General features: G+C 32.0%; 1 protein-coding gene across 10 annotated transcripts in view; it reads left to right on the plus strand.

Moving 5' to 3' along the window:
• Nucleotides 1-14,197, plus strand: part of LOC108747748 (DEP domain-containing protein 5) — a 43,761-nt gene that overhangs the window by 1,786 nt on the left and 27,778 nt on the right. For 8 of the 10 annotated variants that reach the window (XM_018485460.1, XM_018485451.1, XM_018485471.1 and 5 more), the window contains 6 exons: nt 1-271; nt 598-824; nt 897-1,115; nt 3,340-3,513; nt 4,442-4,588; nt 6,255-6,263. The exon at nt 1-271 is cut by the window's left edge and continues 1 nt beyond it. In XM_018485460.1, coding sequence (XP_018340962.1) covers nt 1-271; nt 598-824; nt 897-1,115; nt 3,340-3,513; nt 4,442-4,588; nt 6,255-6,263 — 1,047 coding nt within the window. The remainder of the gene's footprint in view (nt 272-597; nt 825-896; nt 1,116-3,339; nt 3,514-4,441; nt 4,589-6,254; nt 6,264-14,197) is intronic. The other 2 variants (XM_018485480.1, XM_018485514.1) reach the window with 1 other exon arrangement.

Raw genomic sequence — 14,197 nt, forward strand, 5'->3', positions numbered from 1 at the left:
ATTCTTCTATAAATGCACCAGATGATTATAGCATGCCTCACTGGATAAATCTTAGTTTCTATTCCACAAATAAAAAGATTCCTTATTCTACATTTATACCACGAATAAAATTGCCGCAAAAGATATCGAAACATCTGACAGATAATGACAAATTACATTGCAAAACCAGACTTCTGCAAGAAGATCCAAGAGAATGTCTGCATAATACATTATTCGATTACGATGCTTATGATGCACAAGTGTTTCAATTACCCACAGTTCATACTTCAAGGTAAATAAACTAAATACATTATTGTTTAGCATCACATGCTCATATATTTAGCTTAATAAATCTGAAATATTTGTTTTTAATATGATAAAATAATATTTTTTTCCTTTTTCAATTTATAATGTAGAATATATAATGTATTTATAATGTAGAAATATAAATTATAAACGAAGAAATGTATATTAATAAGGAAATATATATTAATGTGTAAACGCATGATGCATACCTACGCGCGAGTGCGCGCACACACACAAATAAATAAATCTAATCATTGTTATTTTATTGAATTAGTACATATATTTTATTGTCGTTTCTTTCAATCAATTTAGTGTACAAAGGTTAAATACAAGAAGGAAAAAGACAAGCGTAGTGTGTCTTGAAACTCATAATAATGGCTATTTATTAAAGCTCTTGAAACGTAAAATGTCGGATCCTGATATACATCATCCACCACCTGAAACACATTCACCGCCAATTCTTGCATTACGAAGTGCAGCGATAACAATACCGCACAAAACTGATGACAGTAATATCGAATCTAATGAGGATAGAACTGGTAAGCTCATAAATGTTCGGTAATAATTTTTATATTGTTAAGATATTTATTAAATAGTTTCAATAATTGTAGGTGTATCCAAAACGCCAGTTAAAAGCGATTTAACTGACTCTGAAATATCTCCACCTTTTAGACCTGTTGTTGGTAGTGCTGGTAGTCCAACAAATTCAATTTCTCAGCCAACGAATATACTTAGGCCTGGTAGAGCATTAATCAATCCTTTTGATCCATCACATGTTACCATTAAACTTACCAGCAACAGACGACGGTGGACTCATATATTTCCGAAAGGTATTATTATTTGTTTTATACCATTATTATTCGTTTCATAATATACAGAGTGTCTCGAATAAATGATCAAACTTTGGTATGTAGGGGATCGATAAACTAATTGTAAGAAAAAGATTTTTAGAGATATATTCGTTTTCCCTTCGTTTTGGAAAAAATCGCAAAAAAAGACAATCTACTTTTCATTTTTGTGTACTTATTTATTATTTATTCATTTACACTTATTTATTTGTGTTGTCACTTGCTTAATGTAGATATTGTTTAAAATGTTGGCCTTTTACAGCAATGCACGCATCTTGTATAGACAGCTCGTGTTGTAGTCGATCTGGTCAACATAATGATTTGTTGATCCAGCATTCTTCTGTCTAAAAATCGGCGCGCATACTCTTACAGTGCTTCTGAAGCATTATTCCTGAATATACACGAAAACAATAATGTTAAGAGACGGAATCACTGTAGTGCATGAAATATCATCAGATCAGTCTTTGGTTGTCTGTAGTAGACAACATCTCTTGCATCTGCAATGCTTGCATTGTTGTAAGAGGCCAATATTTTGAACAATATGTACATTAAAAAAGTAACAACATGAATAAATAAATGTAAATGAATAAGTAATAAGTACAAAAAAATAAAAATTGTAATTTTCATTTTGTTCTTTTTTTGCGATTTTCTCTAGAACGAAGCGAAAACGAGCATATCTGTAAAGGATTATTTTTTTTAGTTTACTGATTTTTTAAACGCTCCCGAAGTGTGGCCATTTAAATTCAGAACGCCCTGTATAATAATTTATATTGGTAAATATAATTTACTCATATGTAAATGTTATTTATATACAAGGTAAACATCAGAAAGTTGAAGAAATTAAAGCTATTATTTTTTTATTGATAGAATAGAACATTTATTAAATGTGTGGACATATATGAATCCCTCACCGTGTATACAAGGGTCATTTGTGTTCAAGCGATTTTTATAGTTCTGAAAACAATATTTTGAAAACAAGTGAGTACAGGCGCGCCATTTTATTCTTAAAAAAATTTGTGGGGTGGAGGAAGATACCCAGCAGTGGACATCATCTTCTCGTTGAGCAGTGGATATTCAAAATTGAACGAGGACACAAATAACTCTTGTATACACTCAATACATATTTGTCGTACGAATGAAGAAAATGATTTTTTCTTGACTATTTTTATAAGTAAAACACACACACACACATACACACACACACACGCGCGCGCGCGCGCGCACACACAGGGTATCCCGAAAGTTTTTGCCAATCGCTTTTGTGTAGATAGAGCGGACTAAACTGAGTCGAAAAGTTCTCTACCATTTTGCAATTTTCACATAGTTAACAAGATATTAATTACTAAAAATTGTCAAATATTGGTCTTGAATAATTTTTTATTTAAATACTATCAACTTTACAGAAAAACAATTTTTTAAAATAAAACACCCTATTTTTGATTCCAGAATGTAATAGCCGATGTCAAAAATTTTTCAGAACGCTACAATACAGTTCATTTTTATTAAGTACTTTTCGAGTTATAAGGCTTGAAGGTTATAGTATCATTATTAGTATTAACCAAGGTACTCGACCGACGATTAAAACCTCTTAAATGTTCAGAATCATACCGTAAATAACATTTGTTAAGATCAAGATCATAGAAGATAGTTTCTCTTATTTTCATTTTTATGTAAAAATAAATTTTTAGTGCAAAAATAAAAATAAGAGAAACAATCTCCAATGACCATGATCTTAACAAATCCAGGACATGATGAACAATATTTAAAAGGTTTTAGCCATTGCGTCGGTCGGACACTTTGCGTAATGTTAATGCCGGCGGTACTGTAACGTTCAAGCCTTATAACTCGAAAAGTAAACTTGATGAAAAATAACTTTAATAGAAAAGCTCTTAATACCGACTATTACATTCTGGAATAAAAAATAGAGTGTTCTGTTTAAAAAAAAATCAACCTGACCTTGACCTGATTTTGGCGATGCCATGCCGAGGTCAAACTGTTGATCAGATTAGTAAATACATTATTTCAAAACCTTACAACTTTTGTCGGAAACATTTTTCTTAAAAATGCTTCATTTTTGAAATATTTGATAGTTTTCGAACTTTTTAAGGACCTTGTATATGTGTACTGTATATATGTATGTTATATGAAATCTATTAAAATTATATTAATATAATTATGTATACATGTATATGTAATGTATATATAGGGCCTACAGGAGTTCTAATACAGCAACATCATTATCAAGCTGTTCCAATGCAGTCACATTTGGAGTCACAAAGTGAGGCTATATCATCGACCATAAGTGGATCTCCGATGGAAGCTGGGGCGAATAATTCACATCAGATTTCAAGATCAGAATCTCAAACAGGATTTCAAGATTGTTAGTATTAAATATTATTCGTACTCTTGGTTTCTATACACGCGTGCGTTATGCATAAGTCAAACGCGTGTCTTTATGCGTTCCATCAATTAAACGAGTATGAAAACACGATCATGCACAAATATGCACGCATTTGACACAGGCTATAATGCACGACAATGCATGCATGGAAACAAAGCTTTAAGGTATATAAATATAAAAGATATATGCCCGTATTCATAATCAGATCTTATATTTAAGGCTTTCTTAATTTATCTTTAGATGCTCTACGAATTATTTTATTGGCTATTATATCTCTTTATATTTAATGTCTTATCCTATTATGATGTCAGTCCTATCATGATGCAAAGTCACTCAGTATATTAACTCCAATTAAATTAACATTAACGACAAAGTCAAACTTATATATATCTGAATGAGCAACAATATCCGAACTTACATATAACTTATATATATCCGAATGAACAACAATATCCAAACGTTACTATTTGTATCTTTGGTATCTTACGTCCATCCTCATAAAACACACATCGCTTAGGATTTATATACATCCTGTTCGTCTAGTTAGAATCCTCTTTTGTCTCTGCTATTTCCCTCTTTTCTATTTCTTTTCTCACCTTTTTTATTCATTATTTCCAGTCCTTTGTCCTCTTCTCCTAAAAATTCTCCTATCTGCATTTCATTTTTTGTCTGATCACCCCGTTAACACGTGACGTGTACTCTCCTCTGCAACCTGGTATATTCTGCACCTCCTATCTTCTTCCTCTCTCCAATACTGACCTCCTCTTGTTTCATTTTTATATGTGTATTTAGCTATTATGCTTCTATCTTTCATCCTTTTCCTCCTTTCCAGATATCTCTTATATTAATTATATTAAAGCCTGACTATGAATACAGGTAATAAATAATAAATTTCATATTCTTACAGACACGAAAGGAAAGTCATCGCGACCTAATCCTCCAATAGTTGCTAATGGAGATAAAGCTGCGAATCCTTCAGCTATGGCAAATAAAAGTCTTACTCTCCTGTGGGGTGCTACTGGTGAGCAGGAATGGACGCCTGCTCTAACAACAGGTTTGATTTTAGTATTTTTGATAATTCTTTGAATTTATACTTATACATTTTACAGGAAATGATAGAGATGTTAGAGATATTTTATTATTATGTGTCCAAACTTTTACTTAATATATCGTTTCTATCATTATACGAGTATATAATTATTAGGTCAAAGATTAATCTAACATAAAGTCATTTAAATGAGACATATGGATATATGTATGAAGTTTAATATTCTATAATACAATACATTGTAGGCTTTAAAGAATGCAACAAAGTTAGTTCGACTTAGTGTGAACATTAATAAGCTTACAGTCTAAAAGAGAGAATTTCTGAATGATCTTGAACAATGATATTTAAAAATATTCAATTGAATAATAAGTTGTTATTCAATTTACATTATTATTCAATTACATATAACATGTAATTCCGGTATCCAATATCCATAAGTTATACATATGTAACGCTTTTTATTTGTATTGTGCTTTTTAATCATATATAATATTTTACTCAATTTTTTATATAAACAATATAAATATCACGCGCGATATATAATAAACAGAAGTAGTACTGTAGTTTTGGCTATAAATTAAAGCATTAAATAATTAAAATTAGTTTTTTCTTATGTTTTATATAAATTTAATATTTACATATAAACATATACCATATTATTTTTAATCCTTAATCGGGTGCGCCGCGGCACTGAGTACTGCAAAATTTTTTCTGAAAAATCATTGGTAATGCAGATCTTTTTTTATTACCGACCTTTGGTATTTTTCATTCAATGTTAAATTTTAATATTATATTTTATTATAAATATATCTTACTTGTTTTTATGATGATTGCCCAATTATTTATTCAATTATTATAAATAATCCTCCTAAATAATAAATTTATGATGCGGCACTCAGTGCCACGTGCGCCCACTAATATTTGGCCGGGAGGTGCGCCCGGTTAAGGGTTAAACAAAATATAGTCAGCAAAGACAGAGACAATAGTTGGGACACATTATTTTGTTGAAAATTACTATAGATTTGTTCCTGTTTATAGATATTACAATGATAGTGAAAAATTAAATTTACTGCAATTACATGTTTTCATCAAATATAAGCATAAAAAAACTTAATAAATTATTACAATTGATAACATTTATAAAAGAATGAAAATACTTGGAAACATCTTAAAAGCAAATATTATCACAATATAGATGACATTATCATTTATTGCATTCATAAAACTCGATATGTATTATATAATATAAAATGTTTGTTGTAATATTTTAATGATAAGTTATCTTCATAGTTTTCTAGTTTTTCTTTTCCATTTATTTATAATTTTGCATATATTTCACATGAATAAAAAAATGTAGTGTTTTCCTTTTTATAATAGCTTCGCTTAATACAATCTTGCAATTATGCTCTGTTTTCATAGAATCGCATCTCTATATTGTTCGATGATTATATTCAGGTATACATATTTCATACATCTGCGAAAAATTTTTGCAAAGAAAGAAATATTTTCATTCTTGAAAATATCCAATATTTATTTTTACAAGATCATCAATCATCGATACGAATAATGTTGTTTATTTCCATGCTATGGTACGTCTAATTGGGATGCAACGCTGGACGCATTGATACGTGTGATGTACAACGTGTATGATGTCACTTATGCTGTTTTACAGCAATCATAGGTTAGCGCCATACATTATTAGAGATTGATCCGGTTATGGTATATATTTATTTATTTATATTATAGGAAAGTTAGTCCGAAGTAGAAGCGTCTATTAAATAGTTCTTCACAATTCTTCACCATTTCTCCATCATAATTCTATGGCTGCGTTCCGTTTCATGCATGATCACATAGAGAGCATAGAAGTCGTTCCGCTTCACTCCATGCACAGATCGGGTAAATTCAAGCCAGCAAAGTAGTTAGACATGCTTGTCGAGCGAATGAGCATTATTAATTCTTCTGAGAATCCAATCAATCGTGTTTAATTGTTCGACAAACAGACCTAGCCGCTTTGCCGACTTGAACTCGATGCTGGAGTGACCAAATTATTACATTATAGTTGTATAAAAATCTCCGAATTGACTGAAATGAATAAAAAAATCCCTTTACAGTATTAAAATAGGCGCAAAGTTAGAAGGTGATGCAGTGGATTTTATATTAAAATTAAAAAAAAGTTAAGTAAGTTTTTAATTTTTTTTTCGATTTTAGTATAAAATTCACTGCACCAGTTCCTAACTTTGTGTCTATTTTAATCCTATAAAAGAATTTTTGATTCCGTTCAGTCAATTCATCAGATTTTTGTACCATTGTAATGTCAATAATTTGGTCACTTCAGCCTTAGAACAGCATATGGATTACCTCATCTCCCGAGATGAGGCATGGAGTGCGTTCCGTTTTACGCATAATGCGCATGATCTTTCTTTAATATTCGGTGAACAATAAGGATAAAATGATATATCATGTCGCATAATATATCATTTTGTGATTCATGCGCATCATGCGTAAAATGGAACGCATCTCAGGTGAGGCAATATTCATACGCTGTCTATGCGTGATGGTTATGTCATCCAACGTAGGCGAGAAAAGGCCTGGCCTGTTACACAATAAGGACATAAGCCGTAAGAAATTAACTAGTCATAGATTATTTTTCTCTTATTCGACTGTGACTAGTCAATTTCTTACGACTTATGGCTTGTGATTCTATTATGTAAGGCCTGTAAGCAGGAAGATAATCGTAACTGAATCGTAGAACATAAGTTATAGTTGTAATTGACCAATGCCTGTTTTACAATAGGGTCGCAAGTCATAAGCCGTAAGAAATTAGCTAGTTAAATACGAAAAAAATAATAGACTATGATTGGTTCAGGAAACACAGTAGTATCTCGGCGCTAAGCCAATAATTTCATACGGCTTGCGATCTTATTGTATTGTAGAACAAGCTCAAAACATTGTGCGTTGACCTACGACTATGACTATCGTTACGATCATCTTCTCAGGAAGAAACGTGAGATCGGATAGACATCGGAGACGTCTACATCTAAAATAAAGTCTAAAAATATTAATATTATACGTCATGTGAATACCAATAAAATAATCTTATATTCGCATGTGTAATCCTTATATCGATGTTAATAAGAGGGATGATAAATCAGCTTTCGCCTTTAGCATTTTGCGTTGTACCGCATATAAACGTGCAAATTCTAGACGATATGATTCGCTAACTGTAAATACTTTATAATTAAAAAATGACTTCAGTTTCGACATTTTGAAATATTAAACTTTTTGTTTTAAGATGATCTCACGAATCTAAAATTACCCAGGGAGAAACGCGAGATCGGATAGACATCTATTAAACGTCTATTCGACAGTTTAAAATATGTTTATAGACGCATCTAGGTTGAAATGTCATTTTTTAGATGACTAATAGACATATCTACAAGATTGACATCTGATATGTACTAGATATTTTATATAATCATACGTATGATTACACAAGATGTCGAGTAACGTCAAAGACACGTAGAAATCATAAATTTGATGTCAATTTGACATGGTTTTGACATTGATTGACGCGGGTTACATATTTCTCGCTGAGATAATAGCTATATACACATAGCTATTCTGCACGCGCACACGCGTGTCCTAGTTGGAAAACAGCCGATGTTAAATGTTTAATTCGATCGATGTCTGATTTTTATTCCTCCCTAGGAAAAAATGTTTATTATTTAATTATTTAGCCTTATTTTGTAATTAATAAGTATATTTATTTACTAGGTAGGGAGAGAAGGGCTTTCAGATAAGCCCTTGGGCTAATTTTCAAAATATCGCGGTTCTGTTTACAATATAAAAGAGTATCTCATAAATAAAGATCTGCTATTGTGTGAATATTATTTTTTGCGCATGCTTAATATAACACAATAATAAAAAAATAATACAAAATCATATGACGTATAAAATTAATTTTTTTTTAGGCCTTATTTAAAATGTAGATGCCTCCGACGTCTAATAGACGTCTACCCGATTTCACGTTTTTCCTTGATAAGTATTATTACGGTCTTTACGAGACTCTGTATAAAATACATATTCTTTCTCTTGATCATTTTAATCTATTCTTTTGCACTGAAGCTTAATGTCTTCGCTATAAGCAGCTTTCATTTATTGCATAGGTTGCTCCTTGTTTTTGCTGAGCATTTTACAATTTGCTCTTTTGTTGAGCATTTCACAATTTGCTCTTTTGCTGAGCATTTCACAATTTGCTCTTTTGCTGTTTTCGTCAATTGTATGTTACTTCACGTAAAGCTTATATTTTTCCGCATTATTAATTTTTTTAATACTGTTTTATGTGTCTCCTCTCACTGACAAAATGTGTTATTAGTCTCTGTTTTTCATATTTATTTATTAAGACATATCTACGATACGTAGTTGTTTAAAAATGCTTATTACATTATATTCTCTCTTTTCTGTAGATCTAATCGAGTAACTTTATTGCACTGAAGTATAAAAAAGATATTGTGTATCTATTTTAGATTTATTAGTTGCCAAAATATATATATATAGGGTGAGTCTGATAAAAAGTTCATCATGTATTTTTTTCAAAAACGGTTAAAGAGGCCTGGACATCTATCACGGAACAAAATCGGAATGGATTCCGATCGAAATTATTCCGTTTTCTTCAAAAAACACAATAGAAATATAGGGAATAATTGAATAATTCCGATCGGAATCCATTCCGATTTTGTTTCATGATAGGTGCCCTGTTCTTTTTAGCTGAACTTCTTGCATGGTTTATCTTTTCTCTTTTTTCCCCGACATGGGGAGAAAAGAAAGAAAGATGAACTGTGCAAGAACTTTAGAAAAAGAACAGATTTAAGGGGATGATTTATTACAATACTTAATCAAAATTGTAGGATAAATAGGGGACCCATACTTCGATAATCTTGAGTAGTCTTAAATATCCTTCGTTTTTTTACTATCAATAAAAACAGACTTCTTTTTAATTAGAAAGGGTATTTTTAGTCATTCTATTGATACTACTCAATTAGTTAAATATCTTTGTATTAGAGTATTTTTTTCGACAACTCAATTATTTTCGAGATACACATATAAAAGAAGTCAGATACATTCGAACTTTTTTATTATTGCAATGCGAATACGCCCCTTTAAGGTAAGTCTTGATCTTCATACGGGCAATAGCGCTTTGACACTGAACGTTGATTGTGAAAACGGGTGATGGAGGTAAATTTTACTCTCACAACCGGCTTTTCATCAATCAGCATTCAGTATTAAAGCGCTGTTGTCTGTATGAGGATTCGGGCTAAGAACTGATGGGTGCGTCATTGGGGAAATATGGTAACTAGATTATAGTAACTTCTAACACTGTCGCGTTTGATGCGTTTACAGTTGAATTTATCCAACTTTAAATGGCATCGTCATGTTTGACAGTGTTTAGTCTTGTTCGGTGCTGAAAACGAACTATATTGACCCAATATTGTTCTCATTTCGATTTCAATATGCCAAACAAGACTAAATGTTGCCAAATATGACGGTGCTATTTGAGATTGGCTAATTGTATTGTAAACTATAAATTAAACTGTAAACGCATCAAATGCGACGTAGGAATTATGATAATCTAGTTGTTTCCTCTATTTGACGCGTGACGCGTCAAATGAATATCGCGGATACAAAGAGGCCGGACCGGGAGCACCCGATTCGTAGGCGGTATCAGGAAGAATGGATATCAGTCAGCAGCGCTTGACTGGCGAGAAGTACACCGAATAATACCTGGAGCACTCGGCTGTGAACGGAAGCATTCGTACGCAGTACGGAAGATCGGGAGTACCTGATCGAGAGTCAGGGTTGAGCATTGCTTGGTCCGGAATTTATATCCAAGCTGGTGGGCGCTTAGCGAAGTGCGCAGCAGAAGGGGATACGTACTGGTCGCAATCACGCAGTACGCGTGATTATGCATATGAAAGTTGAGTTGTGACGCAAAGCGCTGGGTACGGCTGTGTTCCAAAATTCACTGCGTTGAAAATCTACAGTCTACATTACATGGGCTGCGTTCAGTAGAGAAAGCAGCTTTGCAACTATTGTAATATTTTTCAATATAATTTGTTTATACATTTAGATCCATAAGGAATCAAAAGCAAGAACCAATCATATTCAAGAATTTTACAACAGTTGCAAAGCTGCTTTTTCTGCTGAGCATAACCATGTACTATACATTTTCAGCACTGATAGTGAATTTTGGAATACAGCTTATGTTGGGCAGATAATCGGCCTGGAACTAGTGAAGGGCGTATCATCACAAATTTTCAAAATGTTTACCATGTATATCTAAACATGCCTATATAAGTCTGTGAAGCTTGGATTTTTTCTAATTCTTGAATCATTATTTCGCGAAAAATATTTTGTATTCTTTTTATCATATTTTCCGGATTGGTAGGACGAAAGTAAGCCAGCTCTTTCTTCACTATTTCGAAAAAACATGATAGAAAGAATAAAAACTATTTCTCGTGAAATAACAATTCAAGAGTTAGAAAAAGTCTAAGCAAGTTTTCCACGATTACAGGCATTTACAGGGTTTAGATCAACGTGGGTGAACATTTAGGTGAACATTTATTACAATAATATAAAAATTTGTTTTAAATTTATAACCTGACTTCTTTTAATTTATATCTCGAAAATAATTAAATTTTTGAAGAAACATTCTAATACAAAAATATTCAGCTGATTGACTATTCTCAATAGAATGATTAAAAAACAACCCATTTTATTAAAAAAAAATTCTTTTTATTGATAATAAAAAAATCAAGAACATTTTAAGGTTATTGAAGGTCATCAAAGTATGTTCTATTTTTACTACAGTTTTGATAATGAATGTCTTTCCCTTATCTCTAACAGTTTTCGAAAAAAACATGGTGGACTTTTTATCAGACTTACCCTGCATATATAATCCAATAATGACCACATAATCTCTCGTAAGTAGGTAGAGCGGACTAAATTGAGTAAAAAAAGTTCTACCATTTTACAATTTTTTTGCAATAGTTAAAGAAATATTAATTCCTAAAGATGGCCGAGTAAATGCGTATTCTTCTAGTCTACCAGATGCAAGTGCACAACGCGATATGACTGCCCATCACGGAGAGATACTTTTTTTGCTGCTTATGCGTTGCCAAGACTGTGCTATTTAGCGATTTTTAGAAATTAATATCTTATTAACTATTGCGCAAAATGGTACAGGACTTTTTGATTTAATTTAGTCCGTTCTATCTGTTCATGAGAGACATTATGCGGTCATTACCGGACACCCTGTATATATAAATTGATATATAGAGTGTCCCATCTTAACTTTCGCCTCGAAATATCTCAAAAAGTATAAAAGATACGGAAAAATGTTTTATGACTACGACGAGGACATAAGATGTTACCAGTGGTTGGACCTTGGTAGTGGTGTTAGGCAGGCAAGATTAAGACAAGATTGACGTTGAATTTTTTAAATGGGACTCTTCCATTTTTGCATTCTCGTAGTTCACCTTGAGAGCTTTTTAAAACACTAAAACAAAATATTCTTTTATTAAGTATTTTTCGAGTTATAAGGCTTAAAAGTACCACCAGCATTAACATTACCTAAGATGTCCAACCGACGGCTAAAATTTCTTGAATATTATTCAGGATCATGACTTGAATAACATTTGTCAAGCTCATTGGAGGTTGTCTCTCTTATTTTCATTTTTACGCAAAAATGAAAATAAGAGAAACAACCTCCATCTTGTCTTGATCTTAACAAATGTTATCCAGGTCATGATTTTGAACAACACAAAGAGGTTTTAGCCGTCGGTTGGACATTTTGAGTAATGCTATGGACGTATCGTGAAATTTTTTTCGAGAGGGGTTTTTAATCAACTCAGGGATGTACCGTGCACCAATTGGAACAACAAAAAAAAAAAGATTTTGTTGTTGTACTGAAAAGAATGTCACTGCACCAATTTTGTTGTTGTAATTTATAACAATTTTTAAAATTAATGAATTCCATTTGAATATTTTTACAACTTTTAATATTTCCTCGTTTTGAAGAGGAAGAATGTTACGTTTTATATATGTAACTTTTATTTATTTTGTTAAAGATTTTTTTAAACAAGGATAATACAGTTACTACAAGAATGTATAGGGTGCGGCAGAGAAACTTACTTTTTTGAAAAACGCGCCAAACGGCAAGGGGTGAAGGTAGGAAGCTGGGAGGGGGTGCGTCCGAAAGGATAGGTCCTCAATTTTTGTTCCCCCCACAGCCAGTCTCGATCATGCTTTGGACAAGAGAGCATCGCGCGTTTGCCGTCGAGGCATACTTTGGTAATGGCCGCTCCATTGTCGCCACTCAACGTGCCTTTCGAGCGCGCTTCATTATTCCTATGGGGTTATTTGAAGTCTATTGTTTACAACGATCGACCAGAGACCCTAGCTCACCTGAAGACAAACATTCGGAACGCCATCGCCGAAATACCGGTGGACATGCTTCAGAGAGTGACGCAAAACTTCAGAAATCGACTCAATCAGTGCATAGACAACGGCGGCCGTCATTTGATAGATGTAATTTTCAAAAGTGCATGAAAAAAAATTTGATGAGGTGATCTGTAAGAGGAAAAAAGAATTATACCGATATCTGCAATAGTTTCGTTTTTATTAACCTTTAAAAAAAGTAAGTTTCTCTGCCGCACCCTGTATTATAGTGTATATCAATTATAGTGTATATTCTGTTTTTTTTCAGTTTTTTATGGCAAAAACTTTATGAAAATTTTCTTTGTATCATATATTTTGTCAAAGCTTAAATTAACAGAAATATTAAAAATAACTTATATAGTTTTATAATGAGAAGAAAAAAATATTTTATGTAACAGCAAAAAACTCACACAAAGTCAAAAGTAAAATTTTATGGTTTTTACATTTAAAAGTGAAAGATAGGAGTTCGATAGAGTATGTACATCGCCAATTCAAAATAAAATATTCTCATTAGTAAAGCAGTGAAAAGTTATTAGACACCAACCGATGTGAGTGGATGTGTGCAATCAGAATGTGCGCCAACGGAATCCTCTCAAAATGAAATAATTAATAAAAAATTTCGGGGGAGTTTGAACCTGCTCCCCGGATACGCTCATGGGTAATGTTAATGTCAGCAGTACTGTAAATTTTCAAGCTTTACAACTTGAAAAGTACTTGAAAGAATATTTTGTTAAAATGTTTTCAAAAACTTTCGAGGTAAGCTGCGAGAGAATATAGGGTAAAACCACTAGATGTGAATCAGGCACTAATTCCGGATCACTTTTTATATTTAAATAATATATGAAAAAAATGTACTTTACGGAGAGAATTTTTTTTAGAGTTATTTTGAAAATATGATAATTGTGGGACAACATTGTATTTCGAAGAATTTTAATGTAAATCTTTTATTCTCTCATTAATAAAACTACAATATAATAAAGTATAAAAGAAGTTTGATTAATTTTGCTGAAGTGCATAGTAAAAATCTTTAAAATATTGTATTGTACCACAACTATCATATTTTCAGGGTAAATTTTAAAAGAAAATTCTCTCTGTATATTCACAATTTAACTGTTTTTT

Source organism: Trachymyrmex septentrionalis, unplaced genomic scaffold (genome assembly GCF_001594115.1).
Source record: "Trachymyrmex septentrionalis isolate Tsep2-gDNA-1 unplaced genomic scaffold, Tsep1.0 scaffold108, whole genome shotgun sequence".
NCBI lineage: Eukaryota > Metazoa > Arthropoda > Insecta > Hymenoptera > Formicidae > Trachymyrmex > Trachymyrmex septentrionalis.